Source organism: Jaculus jaculus, chromosome 8 (assembly GCF_020740685.1).
Source record: "Jaculus jaculus isolate mJacJac1 chromosome 8, mJacJac1.mat.Y.cur, whole genome shotgun sequence".
Taxonomy (NCBI): Eukaryota; Metazoa; Chordata; class Mammalia; order Rodentia; family Dipodidae; genus Jaculus; species Jaculus jaculus.
In genome coordinates, this window is record NC_059109.1 from 137,473,827 (window position 1) to 137,495,625 (window position 21,799).

Here is a 21,799-nt window from a genome sequence, read left to right on the forward strand (position 1 = left end):
AGAAAAAGACATCCTACAGGAGGAAGGAGAACAGATAAACAGGGACCCTAGGAGGCAAGTTTAAAATCCAGATCTTAATTAGCAACTTGTTAAAAAGCTGTCCGTGACTTAACAGGCCAGTTCCCAGTCACAAACCAGAGGGAAGTACACATCCACACAGATCTGCAAGCGGCTTGGGGGGCTTGGAGACGGCGCAGGCAGCCAAGGGCTTGCTCTGTGAGCATGAAGACCTGAGATGCAACCCTAGAAGCTACCCCAGATCTGGTGACACACACCTATGATCTCGGCACTGAAAAGGCAGAGACTAGAGGGTTTCCCTGGGCTCTCGGGCTAGCAGTCTGGACTAATTGCTGAAATACCCTATCTCAGAAGAAAAAAAAGACTGTTACTGAGAAATTGCACTCAAGGCTATCCTCTGACACACACACACACACACACACACACACACACACCCACCACCCCACACCACACCAGAACGTGCACACACAGAATTATTACCAAAAAAAAAGAACAGCCTTGAGTAAAACCAGTGAGAAAAAGAATGGACTGCATGGTCTAATATCGCACTCGGAGAGGCCAAGCTCTATGGGTCACTTATGCGTGCCCTTCACATCTTTCAGTGCCACCAAAACAAGCGCTTTGAGGAGGTGGCTGTCACATCTATTCCCTGAGCCAGGTTCTCCCAAAACAGTCTGAGCTGAGGGCCCTTGTCCCTGTGACTAGGGAAGGTAGGCTCTGGAGAGTTCTGAGAGAGCAGGAGGGGATGGGAAATGGAGATGAGATACTGTGGCTTCTACCCCAGCCTGGCCCCTGGGGGACCTGGAACACGACTTGCACTTCACAAGATGTCCTGCTCTGAGGTAGAATGACCTTCCACATGACGCACTGGCCGCAGGGTGGGCAGGCCCAGGGAGGCCCATCCAGTGGGCCCCCGCAGTCACTTCCATGGCTCCAGGAACCCTGCGTGACAGGTGATGGAGACCAAATGCAAAGTCTGCTCAGTAAGGCTGATGCTCCCAGATGTGGCTGCTCAGGGGAGCTGTACTCAGAACCCCTTGGAAGCATCCAGAAGAGACAGGAACTGATCCTGCTGTGACTAGGCAAAATCCTGCTTTGAGGACACTCCCTAGGTCCATGCCTGCTCTCCCCAATGGCGACAGTCTGAATCCCACTTTGATGAGACCCTAACCCCACAGGTGGGGCTCTCCTGATGCACTCCCCATTATTTTGATTGCATGAAACCCCCACAGTTCACAGCCCGCTCCATTCTCACGTAGTGGCAGCCTGGGCGCAGAGGGGATCCCCAGCACATTCTGGAAGTGCGCTCTCCACGGCTCCCCACCTCCCTTCCTCTCTTTGTCTCTGTACTTCGAAACTACTCCTCACTGGAGCCTGCAGTAGCCCCAGCTGGTTCAGGGGGGCTGTGATGAGAGAAACAGCAGCTTGCCCTTCCCTTACCCTGGCTCAGACGGCTCTTTAGGGAATCCTGGGTCTTGATAACCAAGACAAAGGCTTGGAGGAGTAAGTGAGACCTCCCCCGCCACCAACACACACAGGGAAAGACACTTCCTGCCCTAGGCAGGGGAGGTAAGCTTCTTCCCATTGTGGGTTCCACCAAAGATGAAGCAAAGCCACACACCCATTGTTGCTGCCAGGAAAGAGCAGCGCCCAGTGCCCACATGGCATGCCGCAGATCTTATTTAATACCCTGCAGTTGGTAATGAGGTCCTGTGGCTGGATATTGGGGTGGCTCAAAGAAACAAGGCAGGGAGCGGCTCACCTTCCTCCCCAGCAGGTCCTGAGGACCACCTGGGCAGCCAGCTGCACGTGAACTGAGGCTCATATAGAGGAGAGGCTGCCTCTGCAGAGATCTTTTAACCACACTTAGGGTACATGGCAAGTAGCCTTCATCCCAGTTTGTTCACCTACAAGACGTGAGTGCTGGGCTAAATGATGGTCTGTTTGGGGCTGCGATCTTCCTGTTGAACAGATACTATGATTCTGCCTCCTAATAAAAGCATATGTGTTCATTTTTTAAATTGTACATATGTTCTGCCCTACCAATGCACAGTGTATGTATGCCACCAAGGGTAGGGACAAGAGGGACAATTCCGCTTGTATGACAATAAGTACGAATGGAGGGACCCCTGGCATTGTTCTTTCTCTGCCCTTGCCACACCTTCCCTCCGGGAAGTGATGCTCTGTTTCCAGGAACCAGTAGGTCAGGTGGTCTGGAAGGGGTTCTCGGATGAGAAAGATGCACGCTGCCCTTGGTGGTGGTCACTGCCGCTGGACTGTTAACATTCATGGAAATGACCCCGAAGTTAAAGCGCCTGCAAGGCGCTAGCTGGAGCTTGAAGGCTCAGCAGCCCTGGGGGAGGAGTGGCTGGCCTGTGGATCAGCACAGATTACAGGAGATTTTCGCAGACAGTTCTATGGGATGGTCTGCTTTGCAAGTCGTGAAGATCATTTAGCTCAATATTTAATTGCAGCAACTAACCTTTCCTAAGCTCTTGCTCAGTCGCACGGGGAGCATTTTAAAACCTGATCTTGGGCTGGGGATGTGGTCTAGTTGATGAAGTGTTTGCATACATCAACAAAGCCTTGGGCTTGATCTCCAGCACAGTGGAAAACTGTAGTGGCGTACACCTATAATCCCAACACTCAGGAGATGAAGGCAGGAGGGTCAGGAGTTCAAGGTCACCCTTGAATACATAGGGAATTCAAGGCCAGCTTGGGCTGCATGACATCCTAGCAAAAACAAAACAAAACAAAAATACCATGGTCTTACTTAGTCCCTTGCCCTGCATGAGGGGCTGTTATGATCTGCCCACCCTGAGTTGGGAAGATGAGTCTTGCAGAATCAGAAATTGCTTAAGAGAAATTGCCCAGGACTGTCTGGGTTTCTAGAAACAAGCTCTTTTTGATGGCACTTGACACGTTTCTTGGACCCACAGGTGTGAAGGGAGTTTCTACCGGAGCCGCGCTCAGCTGAGAGCCAGCAGACTGCACAGACCACCCTGGGTGCCAAGAAGAAGCCATGTGGAGCCACGTGCGCGTCTCAGGAGGGCTTCCTCAGCAGTGACAGGTAACACTTTCTCTAGAAGTAAATTCTAAGTAGATAGGTAAAGGCACAAGGCCCTGAGGTCTGAGATGAGATAGAATTGCCAGCCAAGATACACAGGGGCCACATACACGAGAGGCCATAATGAACAACATGACAACCCTTAACTATGGAGGGGGCATGCGGTAAGGAGCTGGGATGTCAGTGCTGACCAATCCAAACATACCTAAGTTATCAGCCACAAGATTCAGGCTCCATACAATGTGAAGATTCCTCCAGGGACCTGGGGAAACTTGCACCAGAACTTTCAGTGTCTCCACTTTCCCCATCTCTGGAAAAGTAGCAGGCTCGGTTCTTTCCACAACACCATTCTGAGGTTCCTGGGGGTCTGAGGATGGCATGGGAGCCCACGGGAAGTTGCTGGGGGTCTGAGGATGGCGTGGGAGCCCTTGGGCAGCAGACAGATGTCTGGTGGTTCTAGTATAGCCACAGGTTCATGGCTTCCCTGGACAGTAGTGAGGTCCATACCCAAAGAGAAATGAAGCCTGGACTTAAAAAGGCTGGATGAGAGCTACTGCAAGCCGCCATTGCTGCAAAGCCAGCAGAAGTTAGTAAACTTCTCTGGGCCTCCATGAATCCCCTTTCCACCCTCTCCCTAATTGTAATGAGCCCAGTCTTGTCTCAGCTTAAAGAGGGTTGTCTGGGGAGAATGGAGACATCTGTGAGAGGTTGCAGGGCCCCATCTGGCCAGTAGCACCTGAAGTAGCATCCTTTTGTGAATGATTGTTGTCTGGCTCAAGGGCTGACCCTGGGCTCTGCTTGATGTCCACATTAGGGACATCTTCTCCAACTCTGTGTGGTTCCAGTGCCCCCTACAGGTAACTGACACATGCCCCCTCCCCCCACTTCTCTACTACCTCAGCCCCCAAAGCCCTTTATCAGTGGTAGATAATGATTTATTACCCAGAGGACAATTCAAAGTAGATATTCACTCTTACAGTTGGATGGAGTTGTAGAAGGCAAAAGGTTGCTTTCATTAAGAAATATCAAGAGTCTAGATCTATGGGGGAGAGACTACAGGATAAAGAAGGGTGAGGGCGAGTGGAAGTGTGTTCAGGGAACCCACTTCTGGTCTTTCTCTATTTCCTGTAGCTCTCACCCTCATCTGCACTTCATCATTCCTTATCGAATGGAACTGCCCACTGGGCTGTGTTGGTGATACCTTCTGTAGAGGGCATCTCAGTGTTAAACGCTGGTCCATCTGTACCTCAGAGCAAAAAGAAAGTCACCGTGTATAGGACCAGAGGATATTGTGCACCTCTCTACTCTATCAGTGGGTTTTCATGGGACAGTAGAAGGTGGCACTGATGTCATCTCTGTGCTTTCTAGATTCTTGGTGGATGCCCCTTCCCACTCTTCAAGAACTTTATCAACCTGCAACCTAGCCCTTTACTGGGAGAACCCAGGTCTCTGAAGTGCAGGGCACAACTTTAGAGCAGCTCTTAGGTGAGGAGTCATGGGCACAGCATCCCTGTGGGAGCCACATGAGGTCCTTGCTGGTGGGCTCCTCACTGCTCATCTCCATGGGCCCCGTTCTCCACCTCCGTCCTCAGCAAGTTTCAGCTCTTGGAGTTTTCCTTCATGTGGACATGTAACTCCATGAACTTCCCAATGGAACTCCTGTGAGTCTGTGGCAGAGAGCGTCTGGCCATGGATACGTTGGTGCAGGGTCTAGTCAATGGTCTCCAGTGAATCCCAGTGGAGCCACCCCACACTCTGCTAGCTGTCCCATAGAAAGGGCACTTTTCTTCTCAGCACCTTAGGGATGGGAATTCTTGCCCATACCCCTGGGATCTGCACTCTACCCTGAAGGACAGACAAAGGGAGTCCCAGAATTCCTGCTCTTTGTAATTGTGATCTAAGGGAAAGCAGACTGACTGGCTCCTTGTCCATCCTGCCCAAATCATACTGGGAATGACATGGGTGACCTGTTTAGTTCCTCATGGGACTCCTTGCTACATAGCTAGTTAGTTAACTGATGCTCTGACCTTCAGACCCAAGGACTCAGTGTGAGATCAAGGGAGCTGCCAGGAGAAACATTGCTCATAGTAGCTGATGACATTGATAACAACGCTCTCTGCATAATAAGCACACGTGCGTACCACTGGCATATGCTGAGTGCCAAGCGAGAGTGGGGCACATGGTGACAGGTGTCTCAGCAGTGGAGGATGAGGCCACTCTCAGTAGTATGGTGGTGGAGAAGCCTCTTTGGAGACAAGTAGCTAGTTTTGGAAGGTGGATTGTGAAAATGGGGATTGCGATTGGGCACACAGCCAGGAGGAAGGAATGTGGGATTGCCATGAGGTTGGGCCAGCAGAAGGATGCACATTCATCCAGAGTTTTGGTTAGGTTTAGAAAGCCAGCTTCCCTGAGCTGCCATAACACATGGCCACAAACCCAGCGGCCTGATTCTGCTACAGTTCTCCCATGAAACCCTGGAGCCTTGTGCCCAACACTCCCCTCCCACCAGGCTCAGGGAGGGGGCAACCTTCCTTGTACAGCTCCTGCTGGCTCTGAGGGCACCTTGGCATGTGTATGCATCCTTCTGTCTCTAGCCTTAAGCTCTGTCTTCACATGCTGCTATGGATGGAATCTACCTCTGCTTTTCTCTTTAAATATTTTTTTATTTTTATTTATCTATTTAAGAGAGAGAGGAAGATATATATAGAGAGAGAAAGAGAGGGCGAGGGAGAGAGAATGGGCACATCAGGGCCTCCAGCCACTGACAGCAAACTCCAGATGCAGCTTCCACCTTTTACATCTGCCTTATGTGGGTCACAAGCGAGCACCTTAATCACTAAGCCATTTCTCCAGCCCTCCCTTTCTCTTATTAGGGCAACTGTCATTGGATTTAGGCATCCGCCAAGCCCAAGTTCATTTCATCTTGAGAATCTGGGATCAATAACTTCTGCAAAGATCCTTTTCCAAGGTCACTTTCATGGCCTTTGTAGATTCTGGCCTGTGGGGAGGCACTCTATGGTTCACTCTCATCTGAAGTCATGGAAGTGATCTTAAATGTGGTGCCCAATGAATAAAGCAGTGACATTCCATATGCAAAAGTTGTTGATTACAAGTTGATTACAAAGTTTTTGCAAAAAATATTCTATTATCAACCTGAACCATAAAAACAAAACTGCTCCTCCCAACAGGAGCAGGTCCCATGACTTCCAGGGAGCAGGAGTCTGAACAAGTGCAGGTAGCTTCAATTTCAGCGGCCGTGGTCCCTTTTAGGGAAGAGGCTTTGGAGTTGGCTGGCTGGGGTACAGGCAGTCTGTGGCTAACAACCACCTTTCACAACAGATCTGCCTGTGAGAATGGTGCTGACATGCAGCCTTACTCTCCAGTCCTATTAAAGGCCTATGTGGGTTCAAGAAAGGGCTGCCTGCTCTCTCCCTTCCCACGTGGCCTCCAGGGGACACACTGCCACTTCCTATGGCACATACATCTTGCATGCCATGCTCAGGATGTCTTATGGGGTTCTGGGGTGAGCAGAGAGACTCTGGAAAAGCTTCTGGCCCTCCCTGTGCTTTTTGTCTTTTTAGAAGCTTCTCTTGGTCTCAAGGAAGGTGCTGCAGCCACCAAACAGAACACACCCAGGAGCCCCAAGTAACCCCAGTTCCCTCCACTTGGGGGAAGTGGGTTTCTGTACACTTTCTGTCTCCACATCAGCACCAATGGCTTTGCCACACACAATCTCAAGAGGAAAGAAGGACCGCTAATGCAGGAATCAGAGCAGGCCAATGGGAAAGGCAGCCTGAAGAACGCGAAGAAATAAGGTTGTCTGTAGTTTTGGTTCCTGCCAGAAACTGGCTTCTCCTCCCTTCTCACTAGGTAACAGTGCCCGGGTTCTATGGACAGATGTCTAAGCTTTCACATCTGTTATTTGAACAGCAAGTTGAGCCAGAGGCCTGGGTCCCTGGTGGCCATTTTCACAGGCTTCCTGCCCCAGCAATTAGAAAGAACTGGGGGCAGAGGCGAGCCTGTGGATGCCATCGCTGCATTGGCCCAGGGAGGATTAATCTTTATTGAAGCGTGAAAGAGGGACTTGAGAAGGCTGGTAGGGCTGACAGATGGTGATGTACACCTGAGTTGGAGGGTGGGAAAGTGTGTCAAAATAAATATGGCCTGGAAACCAAAGGGACAAGGGATTTTATTACCACCATTGGCCCAGATCAATATTTCCCAGTGGAGTGACGGGCTCTCTGAGATCACTGTTGGGTGTTTAAAGACACAGTATACAACTTCCAGGGAAGAGAGGCCAAGGCTGGACTTTGGTGCTCTACCATTTACAAATGACTATCTTATGTCTCCTTTGACCTGGTGTGTGCTGGAGCTGGTCCCAGTGAGGGAGGGGTGTGTGTGTGTTTGCATGTCTGTGCACACCTGTGAATACATACGTCTTTTAGGGGTAAAGGAGGAAGTGCTGTTTCCCACGGCAGGGCAATGATAGGGTGATCTGTCTCAGGTGACCCAAGGGGCTATTGTTTGGGGAAATTTAGAATCCATTAAATACAGAATTGCCTTCAGAGGGAGGGATTTGCCAAATGTAAGCTAGGAAAACCATAGATCCCAGTCCTGAAGGCCATTGAGAAGATAGCATTTACCAATCCAGGCCAAACCCATCTGTGTTCAAGAGCACAACATAATTGACATTTTTGTCTTTATTTCTTTATTTATTTTTGGATGCTTTCTGTCACTTAATAATAATAGGAGAATGAGACAGAGAAGATTTTTAAAAAAAAAAATTTAAAGATGTTTAGTTTCTTTCTCTGCTGCAATAGTTCTGTGCTAACCACTCATGTTAACAGACGGTATGGTGGTGAAACCATCCGCAGGCAGGAGGCCAGAGGAGCTATAGATGATAGAGACCTAATTTGTAAGATTTCCCATTGATTATAGGCTGTGAGACATTTCTGAAAACCGTCTTTTTTATTTTAAATCTAAACTCAATAGTCCATCCTCAACAAGTTTTCCTCACAGGAGGGAAGGAGATAAGACTTCTATGCACATAGGAAGAGACATCCTAAGCTACATGTGATCGCGAGTGCACAGGAGCGTCTTTCTCGTCCATAGTTCCCGGGAACGGGGCTGTGCAGCTGTGAGCCTGTCTGTGCCCAGGTGCTGGGAGCAATTATGTGGATTTGATCCCATGAATTCTGACTGCTTGTGTGAAAGGATTGGTTTAAAGATCAAGCTATTGACTATCAAGAGAAGCGTCTACCTGATAATCCAAATCGTTTTTGTGGGCTCTCCAGCTATCAGGGTGGTTACTTAGCTGGGAGCAAGGGAATTTTCCCAACCTTCTCTAAAAATGTGCCTTTAAATTTGTACAGATTCTCCTTTCAGATTTCCCCATTTCTGTCTCTCTGCCTTTCTCTCTCCCTGTCCTCTGTCTCCCTGTTTCTCCCTCTCACTGTCTTTCTCCACCCCTGGTATTTTTTTCTTCCTTCTCTCTCATCTACCTTTCTGTCTCTTTCCCCTCTGGTCCTTCTCTTCCTCCTTCTCTTTCCTCTATCCCTTTGTTTCTCTCTTTATGTCGTTCCCTTCTCTGCCTCTGTCCTTCCTCCTTTTCTCTGCCTCCCCCTCCCAGTATAGAGTCTCACCGTACAGTCTCACACCCTCTTCAAGTTAATTTTCATGGTAGTTGCCCCTTACTCCCTTTCCACTGCTATTCCATCCATCAACAAACATTGGATGGAAACTTCTAGAAAATGAACAAGCGCAAAGTTCCCTAACTTTTATGTTAATATATTATTATAAATCTTCTATTTTGTTATTAGTTAGTATTAATTTCTTATTGTGCCTAGTTTCTAATTTAAGCACTGTGGTGAGTATGTGGAGAGGGTAACACGCAGTCTGCATGGGGCTTGATAGTATCTGCAGTTTCAGGCACCCACTGGGGGACTGGGAACATGTCTCCTGTGGATAGGTGGATAGCTGTAAATTGATTGTTAAGTGAAAACCCTAGTCAGGATGTTGGAAGTCATGAAGGCAAGGGAATGGACTGCAGGAAACCTGCCTAATTCACGCCTGGCTAGGTGAGAAATAGAGAAGAACCTAGAAGAAGGAAACTTCTAGGGAGTGTGACTCAGAGGTCCGGTGCTTAAGAAAACCAACTGGGAAAACTGATGAAGAACTGTATTGTGTTTCGGGTGAAAAAGAAAGCGCTGTTCTAGGTGGACTTGCTGCGGGAGTCCAAGGAAAGCGAGGGACAGCATCTTGGAACCTTGCAGTGTGTGTCAGAAAGTCCTGCCCCATCTCAGCACTTGATCGGCTTTGGCTGATTTTAACAACTAGTTCAGAACTTGCTGTTATAACCACCAAACAAAGTTTGTCTTAATTTTTATTTTACATTAGTAGGCTTTACGCTTTATTATTTGTTTATTGCCAGTGCCGGGGACTGAACACAAGGCCTTTTATGTTAAGCAAATACATGCTTTACCAGTGAGCCACATTATTAATTACCTTACCATTTGTATTTACTTACTGTTACGATCATTATTTTGTTTGCAATATGTGGTTTTATTGTCTTTCAGGACATAGTCTCCAACCTGAACTTTTGGTCCCCTTGTTGGTGTGCTATGGGTGCCCTTTTCTCAGTGGCTCGATTTCCCAAGCAGACAGCTCATCTCTTTCTACTGAGCCCAGCACAGCGGTGGTTCAATGTTTGCCGAGCAAACATCTGAACAGTGTCTTGCTCTGAGCTTCCTTGAAGCTGAGCCCCTGCCAAAATCCACATCAAAAGCAATCAAATATCAGCTCTCAAATCTTCTTTAAGATTGGACAGGCAGGGGCTGAGATCGGCTCAGGGGGTGCAGTGTTGGCTGTGTAAGCATGAGGGCTTCAATTCTAATCCCCACACCCAGGCCAGCTACACTGGCCTTTCTGGAAGCAAGAGCCCTTTCCCAAAGAAGGCAGAAAAGGAGCGTAGGCTTCTGGAGGCTGTACACACCATGGTGTGTGTGTGTGTGTACACACACACAGATAATTCAGTTCATTAACTACTAAGGAAGGTGAAGAGTGATTGAGGAAAATACTCAATGTCAATTTCTGGCCTCCACATATACATGCATACATGTGCATATGCACCTAGACACATGCATGCACTCAGACACACACACACACACACACACACACACACACACACACACAAGCAAAAACAAAAAAAGACTCAACAAGGGCTATGACGATGCGTACGCATGACGGAGCCTGTGACCGGAGGTCTGGTTTGCGACTGCACTTTGGAATCGTGTCCGTCGAGGAAGAAGCCGAGGTGTCTGCGGTGAATGGCCGCAGACAGACCAGCATTGTTTGATTTCGTGGAGTCACAGTCATCAGTGAGGACCATCTCATGTCACTTCAGTTTTCCAGATGAATGCTCTGGGGAGATGAGGGTGGCAAGTGTGAGCGGTGAATGTCACTTTCACCCCTGTCACGGGAAGCCCCTCACAGCACAGTGAGGACCACGTTCTGAAGAGTGGGAGGCCAGCCCCTAAGGCAAAAATCACCCAGAGTGAAAATTATCTCTGAAAATATTGAAGATTTCTCCGAAGGGAATGATTTGTGTTTACGATTCTAAACAGAACCTTCCAGACGATGTTGGAGGACAGCCGGGGATAAAAGAGGGAAAGTGAAAAGGCCATCCAAGCACCACCCACCCACCCAGGCAGCTTTGAGGATAAACAGCAAATCCTCCCACGGAGGACGGGTGTGGGGAAGTCTCAAATGTCCCTGCTTTTCTGTGTGGCGTGAGCCATTTGGTTTCAGCATTAAGCCTCTAAAACTGCTGTGACATCTTAATGGGTTGGTTTGTTGTGATGGGGATTAAGGAAGATAATAGAGTTTCATCTTCCTGGGTCACGGAGAGGAAGACCAGAAGACAGCTTGTCATTTACATGCATGTGTGATGGGGCCCAGAGGAGTTCTCTCATCTCACCTGGAACACCTAAGTCTTCTGTCAGCTTGGGGATTACATGCCAACTTGAGCCAGCTGGCACCAGCTAGCCCACGACTGCCCCTTCCAGTCCATGCGGACTTTCCTTAGCAACCCATGTCCTGAGAAAGCTCTTCCCAGTGCCTCTTAGTCAGGGTCTCACCTAAGAAGGGAAGCTTTGCAAGGTGTGTGATCTCTCCGCAGCGGGCGCCCCATGCACTCATGCACTCTTTCCTTAGACTCTGTTAGAAAGAATAAAGGGAAAATCCCCTATGCCCATCCACACAAAGGATTGACCACCATCTTTGCTGTGATGTCAAAATTCTTGGTATCTTTTTTTTTTTTTTTTTTAAACTGAGGTTGCTGCTTTGAGAGGAACGCTTTTCAGCATTGGGGGAGATGTGGGTAGGCCTCGTCACTAAAGTTTGTTCTGTTTCCAGTGGGACATTTTCTTCTCTGTGAGCTCAAAACCCGTCTGCATCCAGCCTCATTTTCATTCTCCTAACATCGCAGTTATTGACCTGGAGCTGCAGAAAGAGTCTCATAATTAGCTTTGCCCTGTTTTTGTGTTTATCTGAGCGTCTCTTCTAGGCTAATGACATATCTGCTTTTATTATTATTGTTGTTGTTGAAGGCGCTGTTCTGAAAGGGCCTGTTCCATTAAGTGAGCGCTGTTCTATTCTCCCTGATGCTGGGGTGCATGAGAACATTCTGAGGTAGAAAGAATGCTCACATGCATTTCCTTAGAAACGCATTTTGCAAAAGGGAAGGAGAGCATTGATGTAACAGAGGTTCATCATTCGGGCTTTTTTTCTGGGCGCATTAGAAGTCCTTTTGCCTCTCTCAGTACACAGACTAAAATTGGAACACTGAAGAGGAGCCGAGCGTGGCCCCGTGCCCAGATGACACATCGAAGTCATCTTGATTGAAAGAGATGTTTTCTGGAGGATAAGAGCTACATTGAGTTTACGGGTTTGCAATTTCCTGTAGCAGGCACAGCTGAGAGCCTTGAATGCCATCAAGTTCGGGGCTACGTTTCTCAAAGGGACGTTAGAGAACTCTTAAAAGGTAGCTTCAGGAAGCATCCCCCCTCCCAAGTTTGGGAAGCTCATCCGTTCACTTCCTGAACAAACTTGTGATAAGTGACTTTACCCTTAGTTTGTACATGGAGAAACTGAGGCTCAGAGACAGGTGTCTAGCAATTTGCCTGCAGCAGTACAGACAATCAACCTGGCAGTCGGAAAGGTGTGGTGGTGCGTGCCCATCATGCCAGCCCTTGGGAGACTGAGGGCACTGGGAGTTTGAGGCCTGCTTGGGTTACATAGTGAATTTAAGGGAAGCCTGAGCTACATATTAAGATACTGTCGCAAAACAAAGAAAAAAATTAGCATTACATGTATGTGACACCCATTTAGTTATGTGCTTATCTCCTCTGGGATCCCCTGACCAAAACACTTAAACACATTTGAAAGAGAAGTGGCGTACACTGCTGGAAAGGGAAGGGCAATGCGACATGCCAATCAGGGACTGCTACAAAGACAAGGACCACACAACAGGTGGATCTGGTCAACAAATTCTAGCCTCCACCCTTTGTAAGCGGAAGTCCTTGGGCTCCAGGTCTACTGTGTCTACGCAGGGGAGACTGGGGAGCGTTAGGGAGGCCCTGACCACACTTGGCAATCAGCAAGGCTTCCTTTGAGAATCAGAAGGCAACAGTAAAAGGAGGGAGAGAGAGAGAGAGAGAGAGAGAGAGAGAGAGAGAGGGAGGAGCTTCCTCAATGCACACTTCAGCTTTATTCACTCATTCATTTTGCATGTGTGTGTGTGTTTGTATCCACATTCCCATGGGTGGGACACAGAGGTGCACGTGTGGTACATGTGTATGTGGAGGCCAGAGTTCAGTGTTGGGTGTCTTCTCTATTGCTTTTCTACCTTCGGTTTTGAGACAGAGGCTGTCACTGAACACAGACATTACAGACTCAGCTAGACGAGCCAACCAACAAGCCCCAGGGAATGTCCTGTCTCTGCCTCCTCTCCGCCACGGGGACTCAGGTGTGCACCACCACACTCAGCTCTTACCAGGGTGTGGGGGACCCAAACTCAAGTCCTCACCCTCACCAATAGAGCCATCTCCCCAAGCCAGTATTTCCATTGCTTTGGCCCTATGTCTGAAGTTATGCCTCATCTTCCCCCTCATGAAAACCCCTCCCAGGGACCTTGGTCTCTTTATGTCCGTCCATAGGCTCCCACTGGCTTGTGGGGATAAATCTAGTATTTCTACTGGTTTCACCAGGTGTTGATTGTAGAGATGTCAACTGTCTTCCGTGGAGAGTGACTGCGGGCTGCAGGCGACATCCTGTCAAGAGCCTGTGGAGCCTTCCCATTTCTGTCTTCTGGAAGCTTTAAAGGGCGCATTTCTAGTGTCACGTGACATTGACTGGGACACTGCTTTAGGATTTGCTGTGTAGCATGGCCAGACAGACACCATTGCAAGATAAAAGCAGGACAGACCCTCCCCTTGTGTCTTGTAGGTGATCATTCCAAAAGAGTTCAGCAATGATTGGGATGAGCAGCATGGCATGAGGAGATAGACTGATGTGGTACATGCGCCTACAGTTAGCGTATGAAAAAGCAAGCCAGTTGGCAGAAAGAAAGAAAGACTGGAAACGCTGGCCACCAAAGCTGACAAGTAATGGGGCATGTGCAGAAACGGTCCCAAAGCCCCCATGACTGCACGGGCCTCTCTTCTTCGCACACATCGCTATTCAGCCTTCACTTCTCCCCGGCTGCGGCCACTTCCACTCTCGGAAGAGCGGTTCTTCCTTAATAGACAGTCTCTGTTTCTGTTACTATCCATGTGTCCCTGCTCCATCCAGTTCCTTGTTCTGGGACACGAGAACCCGGAAATCCCACAGGGTGCCCCCGGGACCCTGATCTCCACTTACAACTCTGGGACTGTTGATGAGACCGCAGGTCATGCTGATAGTCAAAGGGACTTGGAGACACCAGTTGGCCTGTAGAGGCACAAAAGACCTCAATAACTACAGATACAACAGGTGAGGCTCAGGTGGAGACCCCCCACTAGTCCCATAAAGTGCCATTCTCAGGTGAAACTGAAGACTGGGGCTTGGAGCACAGCCTACGGGTCTGATCTCTGTGCCCAGTGCCACGTCACCACACAAAGGGATGTTGGCGTCCTCACTGAATACCTCAGTTATGTCTCAGCCCGGTGAGTGTGGTGCAAGGCTTGGGTAGCCAATCCTTGGGGTGTGGAGGGGTGGGAACACCCAGTGCCTCACTCACGTCTAAAGCTCTGGACGTAAGTGGAGGCGCTCTCCGAGCGACGTGTTGCACAACTTGCAAATGGTTTTCGGATTCATCTCCCGCCAGTAGCGCCTCACCTCCCCCTCCAACCCACCCAGCGCCGTCTTCTGACCCTCGAGATGTGGCGGATGCTGCTTTTGGCACCTATGAACACCAGAACTCTCCCAGCCTTGCTTCTCCTCCTCCTGGCCTGGGAGGCCTGGGTGTCATGGAGAAGAACATAGTTGATGAGATTTATTTCTGTTTAAGATCACAGAGGAGTGAATTTCTCCTGACCAAACTTGAGGTCCATTGGGCATAATTTGATATGCTTTCCAAATATTAATAGACTGGCTCCCTAGGAGACAGTGCCTCTGCCAGCTCCTGGAGAGTCCTGTCACCATGCAGAACACAGAACCACCAATGACTTTCTGTATGCTTAGCTAATTCATTAGACCCTGTTAGTAATTTGTAAGAGAGTAACTGATTTGAAGGCTACTGGGCCCTGAGTGGTCGTGAGGCCCCTCCTAGGCAGGCCATCTTGGAGTAGCTCTGCTCCCCATCCCCAGAGACCCAGAGAGGCAACGGTCATCCAGGGCTGTGGATGGGGGAAGATTGGCTCTTCATTCGTGCCATGAAAAGGAGCCCAGGACTCAGGTCAATCTGGCTTACATGGGTGCTGGGGAATCGAACCTGGGTCCTTAGGCTTTAAAGGCAAGTGCCTTAATAGCTAAGCCAGCTCTCCAGCTCTGGCTATTGCTTTCTTGAAGTATTTCTTCCCAAATGGACAACCTATTGTATTATTTTGAAACATTGCTACCTTGAAACTCTGAAAACCTGTGTTAAGAAGAGCACTGGTTTTAAGGAAAACAGATGGGATTCAAATTTGCCCACATATACCCAGAAGGAAGAAAAGGAGAGAGGGAGGGAAGGAAGAAGGGAAGGAAGGACAGACTCCTCATCTCATGTCACAGGAAGTACGGCTTCAGGTTTGGCTGGATCAGGTTTCTCTCAACGTAAGCCCACTTCAGTTACTTGGCAACTGTGGACCTGTCCAGTTTTTCCATGCTTCTGTGACCTTGACCACTTTTGACAACCCACGTCCTCAAACTCAATCTCACTGGTCTGGTTTGGGTCATGTGGCTATTTTTGATCCAGCCACTGGGATGTTTGTTGTGTGGCCAGGCTTGGGTCATCTCTGCTGAAGCCACCAAGAGTATGGAAGAGATGGTTTCTCAAAAGGAGAGAGGGACAGGCAGGTGACAACAGGTGTCACTGGACTCCTGGTTTCATGCAAGGAAGCAGGTGTATCCCCTAAGGCCCCATGAAAGAGGGAGGCAAAGATGACATGGGTGCTCAGGGACTAGTCAGTGGACCAAGACGCCTTTGTAAAGGAGGCACAGCCTCGGGTTCTCAGGCAGCCGCTGGGCCTGCTGTGTGCCAGGTAGTGTGTGGGAGCAGGAGACAGGAAACTGAGAAGATGACACGGCCCTTGTCCTTTGGGAGGGCCCAGTCTGGCAAGGAGAGCCGGCAGCGACTGGTAAACAAGTCATTATAAATGCATAGCAGTGCGCTTGCTGATGGGATTAAGCTTCTAAATGAGGGGTCCTGACAAGGCCGGCTGGAGCAAGGAGCGCTCAGGCATGAGTGGGACTGGAGGGGGGCTGTGGGTACTTCTGACTCCATGTCCCCAAGGCACCTCTATTAGGCCCCCACTGCAAAAGGAGGGCTGTGGATCTGCAAGGGACAGGGGACCAAGCTGGTAGCTACATCTGGCTAGTCTCCCTCTTGGCTCATGAAGAATGTTTGCCATGTATACATACCAAACTGTGGCAGAGGGAGGCAAACAATATGTACCTACTGTTTAGCTAGCTATCTAAAGCGGTGGGTGTTCCCCTTTGCAATCACTAGTAGATTCCCATAGAAATGGGGGTACCCCACCCAGAATTCTGATTTCCTTTCCTTCCCCTTCACAGCCCTCCCCCTTCCTTCCCCTTCTCCTCCTCTCCCCATTTTCTTTCTTTCTCTTCCTTTCTCCCCCTTCTCTCTATCCCTCCACTCCCTTCCCCTCTCCTCACTTCAGGGACATTCCTTAGAAGGGTCTCATGTAGCCAGGGATGACCTTGAACTTCTGATCCTCCAGCCTGTACCTCCTGAGTGCTGGGATCACAGCAGTGGACCACCATGCTTGATTTTGTGTGGTGCTTGGGAGTCAAAGCCAGCGCTTCATGCATGCTAGGCAATACTCTACCATCGGAGGAGCTGCATCCCCAGCCCCCAGAATTCTGATGTCTGCATCTACAGGAAGTGAGAAGCAGACACAGCATGGCACAAATGATGGGCTCATCTGGCCAGGAGGCAGTCATGTGGAGAAATTGACATGAGGTTGTTTGAAAGGTGTGTGTGTGTCTATGGGAGGAGGGGGAGAGAAGAGAGGTCCATCTTTACTTTTACTTCTGAAAGTAGGCTGGAAACTGTCCTCACTTTTGGGTTTAGAAGAGCCTTTTCAGCAGAGTGCTACAAATAAAGTCTGAGCTTCATTCTAGAATTTTCTTATGCCAAGTGCTAAAGCCAGCACCCAAATGAAATGAGACACGAAGGCAGGAGAAGAAAGTAAAACTCTGGGGATGAGCAACCCTGCTGCCTCGACCCCCTCATCCACCAGGGGCCTGGGCTTTCAGAGTTTGTTTTGATCTCAAAGCCTTTAGGTTTAATTCCCACTGAGGTGTCAGTGTGGCCATGTGAAGCACCATGTTCCCAACAGTGAACCTTGCAGGGAAATCATTTCAGGTAACGCTGAGACCAACCTTAGGTGACAGAGTCACAATGAGATGGTAATTTGCAGCTCAAGCCTTTAAGCCTCCTGATGACATCATGGGGAAAGTCTCGTTTTGGCTCTAATAGGCCTCTGGCACCTGTCTAACCTTTTCCTAATCTCCCTTGTAGACAGAGAGGGGTCAGGTATCAACATCTGGCTGCAACCCGAGAACCCCGTTGTTTTGATTAGACTTGTTTTTACTGAGAATCTTCTGACGCCCTCCCCAGAGAGTCTTCTGCAACATGTCACCCAGCTCACCTGGGAAGCCCAGTGCGCCTCTCTCTTTCTCAGCCTCCCTCCGTTGTGGCCAGCAGTGCCACTGGCCAAGACAGGGGATTTTGTTTGGTAACTTGTGACTCTTTCTTGGGCAAGGGGTGTCTCTTTTGCCTCTGGTCTTCATCTGCAGAATGGGGTGTGTGGCTCCCAGGTCCCTGACTGATTTAATCTGGCCTTGGAGAACTCCAGGAATCGCTGACTCACCTGCCCCTTGGGGGTTGTGCAGAGGCGCACGGTTTAGGCCCCTGTGTCCCAGCGCCGGATGAATTACTGACTGACAGTAGGGGCGCACTGCGTCCCCACCCCAGGTCGGGAGAGCATGTCTTCAGGCCCCATGAGTGAGTCAGGAATTCTGGACTTTCAGTCTGCTAGGCGAGGAAGCCGGCTAGGGTCTAGGAAAATTCAGGAAGGCTTGGGTTGTGCGCAGGAAGCCCTAGAAGTACCAGGTGGTCTGCTCAGGGCCCCTACCTGCCTCCAGACAAATGCTCTGCTCCGGCCTTATCCCCATCCTGGGATGCTGGCTGGGAACTGGAGAAATGGCTCCAGCAGCAAGCATGCTTCCTGCTTCCTCATTTGGAAATTTTCCTCCAGATGTTTTTCCTCATCTGATTTTTAGTATGGTCCTGGGGATCACAAGGTGGTCAAGTCCACCCCCCACCCCAACCATCCATCCTCACTAGCTGTCCTGCCTGAGTTTATACATACGTGGAATCGGGGAAAGCAAGTTTAGTTTTAGTTTCTGGTCTCTCCCCCCACCCTTCACCGCTAAAACTCTCAAAATGAAGGTTTATGTTTTTGGCTTGCAGAGCCGAGAGTAGGTAATCTTCGTACCCGGCATTAGTGATCTTCCGCTGCTCCGAGGCACCTGGCTTGCCGGGCGAGGACATAGCCATTTCTAAGTACGAACATTTGAAATTATTAAATGTTCATTAAGCACCCCCGGGTGCAAAGCACTCTCAGAGATGTTTGTTCTCAATTTTCTATAATTTCCTTATTTTTCTCCCCTAGCTAAAGGCAGATTGAAAAATGAACTCGGCGCATTTCAGTCTCTGAATCACAGTTAATGTACGACTCCCCTCCCTTAACTGCGTTGTTTTCCTTCTGCCTCCGCTTGTCGCCTTTTTTTTTTTTTTTTTTAATCAATCTGATAAAGTTCGTTTTCTTTTTAACCCCTACTCAGGGACTGTAGCTTTGGCTTTATTTCCACCTTCCTGCCAGGGGAAAATGAGTGCAAAAGCCTTCCTCCCTCCTAACCCCCCCCTTGCCCACCCAGGAGGGGCTCTGTGGGCTGCAAGCCATGGAAAAATCGAGAAGGTGTCCAGGTAGCCCCGTGCGGGCAGCGACGTGTATGCAGCGCAGCCCCGGGGGCAGCGAGCGCCCTGGACATCCATCCGAGCCCCCAGCCCCACCGACAGGCGTGCGGGGGGTGGCGGGGGGCCGCGGCTGAATGTGGACTGTTCTGGAAAAAAACACAAAGCCCGAAGCCCCCCTCCCATCCGCCTTTCCGTCTTCGTGACTCTGGGTTTTACATGAGCAGAGAGAGAAGAGGGGAAAAAAAATATGTTTTTCTCTTTTCCTTTCTTTTTTATTTTTTTTTTTTGACAACCTCACATAACCTCAAAAAGTTACCCATGAATTTACCAAAACTTTTTATGAAACTATTTTAACCTCTGGTGGGGGTTAAAAAACAAGCTCTGTGAATTTATTACCCGAAAAAAAAAAAAAAAAAAAAACCAAGCATGACTTTGTATTTCATGAAAAGCAGTCTTCCAAGCTTCAAGGGCGCCCCCTAGCGCCGCCCGCGAGCAGCGGCGGGCAGCTGCTCCCCGGAGGAGCCGCGCTCTGCAGGCGGCTCAGACCCGGCGAAGCCCCCCGCGCGACCCTCGCTCAGGGCTTTAGGACTTCGGGTGGCTCAGCGGGGGGCGGTCTGAGGACCGAGGGAGGGACAGCTGTGGACCTTAGAGCTTTTTTTGTTTTGTTTTGTTTTGTTTTGTTGTTGTTTTTATTTTTTCAAGGTAGGGTCTCACTCTAGCCCAGGCTGACCTGGAATTCACTATGAAGTCTCAGGCTGGGCTCGAACTCACAGCGATCCTCCTACTTCAGCCTCCCTAGCGCTGGGATTAAAGGCGTGCGCCACCACAGCCCACGACCTTAGAGCTTTTTGAAGTCGGCTGGACCCCAGCAGGCAACTCTTGTCACCGTCTCCGCACGCTGGCGACCCCTGCCTGTTTGTGCCATTTCGCTGCTGCGGATGAATACCGCCCAGATGTGTTGGAGGCGGGCCAGGGGCACAGGCGGGGGCCTCGCAGGAGGTGCAGACCCACAGAGGGGCCTGCTGGGCACCCATGGGGAGAGGGGAGGACAGACTGGACCTCAGGAGGCCGGCTCCCTGCTCAGAGGAGGGGGTCCAGGGTCCAGCTCAGAGCCCCCCCAAGCCTCTGCACACCCCCCGGTAGCTACAGGGACTCTTTCCCCTCTGCCCCAAAGCATGGGGGGGGGGCGCTTGCAGCCCCCTCCAACTTGGAAGGACCCCGGCTCCCTTCCAGAATGAGCCATGTTTTTCACGAAGCATACGGAGAAATCTTAAAACGCAAATGTTCCCAAGCAGAGGCAGGAAGGAGCCAGCCTGTCGCAGTCTGCCCAGCAGAGGCAGCAGTGGGGCCAGCGTCGTGAAGGCCTGAGTCCTCACACCTGGAGTTGTGTTGATAAGGGGGCTTTTGGCTCTTTTGAGACTCGGCTCCCCATGTGTGGCAAAAAAGAGGGTGATGAACATAACAATGTTGGGAATTAACAGATCATTTGAAGTAGCATTTACCATCCTGGAAGCCTCAGCTCCTCTATGAGGAGAATGCCCAGTCACTGCTACTTTTCTCTATGGAGAAGCCTGGAATTCAGTGTGTCTCCCAGTTTCTACATGAGGGTAACTCAAACACACACACACACACACACATACACACACACACACACACACACACACACACACACACACACACACCTCTCCCTCAGCCTAAACACAGTCAGCTCGCTTCAGACCTTTATTCAAGAGGCTCTGGGGAGATGGAATGGAGGGATGGTTGCCATTTCTCTGTCGGCCAACACTTCCACATCCTCCTCCCACGAGCCACGTGCCAGACACAGCAAATATGGCCACAGCTCTGTTGGGTTAATGGATTTGGGGTAGTGGGAGAACAAGACCTTTAAAAAAATATTTTGTTTTATTTTTTTGAAAGCACAGACAGATAGAAGAGAGACAGACAGAGAGAGAATGAGCACGCCAGGGCCTTCAGCCACTGCAAACGAACTCCAGACACATGTGCCACCTTGTACATCTGGCTTATGTGGGTACTGAGGAATCGAACCTGGGTCCTTAGGCTTTGCAGGCAAGGGTTTTAACCATTGAGCTATCGCTCTCCAGCCCAAGACCTTCTTTTACCTTTTCTCCTGGGAGACAGTAGGAGGACAATGGCTCTTTGTTCCTGGCCCACAGGGCATGTGATGGCACCTGAGGGCTTCCTTCTCTCACGCCTGAAGACTTTGCTGCCCCCTCCTGACAGGTGTACACTGTTCCCTCCCAACTTCTCACCAAGCCCTCACTTTCCATCTTATTTTTTTTGAAACATTGTCTCTCACTGCACCTACAACTCACTGCTCGTTGATGCAGGTAGATCAGCTGGTTAGTGAGCTCCAAGAACCCTCCCTTCCTGCACTTCCCAGCGACAGGCATGCAGCACCACTCCTGGCATTTGATACAGGTGCTGGGGATTGAACTCAGGCCCGCAGGCTCGCTAAGCAGTCACTTTATGAACTGAGCCATCTTCCCAGCCCACACTTTGTTCCTTGATAGGCAAATCTAGCCCATGTCACTGCGTTCCCACTGTGTCCCAAGTTCTGAGTCTTGAAAACACCTCTGGGTTTATACAGATGACGACAGAAATCACCCACCTGCTACAGTGAGTTCAGAAAGTACAGCAGAGACCACCAAGAGCCAAAGATGGGTGTTCCCATGTATCTTTAAGTGGATTAAATACAAGATGTGATTGATTTTCAAAAGCCCACATTAATGGTTTAAAAGAAATTGGTGTTGTATGTGAAAGCAATTATTTTCCTTTTATAGTTGCTTCCTGGGTCTGCAGGGTTCTTTATTTTGGTGGTTCCCCTCCCCCTTCCCTCTGCAGAGCACAGTACTCCACGCTGTGAAGAGCAGGAGGAAACTCTTCATTTTCAATTATTAATTTTTATCTGCTGTTTAATTTTAATTAATTTAGATTCATTTAAGTGACATTTCATTATAGATGCAATGCATAAATTTTGTGGGTTTTTTTTTCCTTAAACTAAGAAATGGGGA

The 21,799-nt window shown here is 49.6% G+C and overlaps 1 protein-coding gene across 1 annotated transcript in view; it reads left to right on the forward strand.

Annotated features, from left to right (window-relative positions):
• The window catches only part of Znf831 (zinc finger protein 831), a 44,757-nt gene extending 25,404 nt beyond the window's left edge, over nt 1-19,353 (forward strand). Inside the window, exons 4-7 of the mRNA XM_045157075.1 lie at nt 13,934-14,065; nt 14,165-14,286; nt 18,728-18,871; nt 19,248-19,353. Of these exons, the coding sequence (XP_045013010.1) occupies nt 13,934-14,065; nt 14,165-14,286; nt 18,728-18,871; nt 19,248-19,353 (504 nt within the window). The remainder of the gene's footprint in view (nt 1-13,933; nt 14,066-14,164; nt 14,287-18,727; nt 18,872-19,247) is intronic.
• The last annotated feature ends 2,446 nt before the right edge of the window (nt 19,354-21,799 follow it).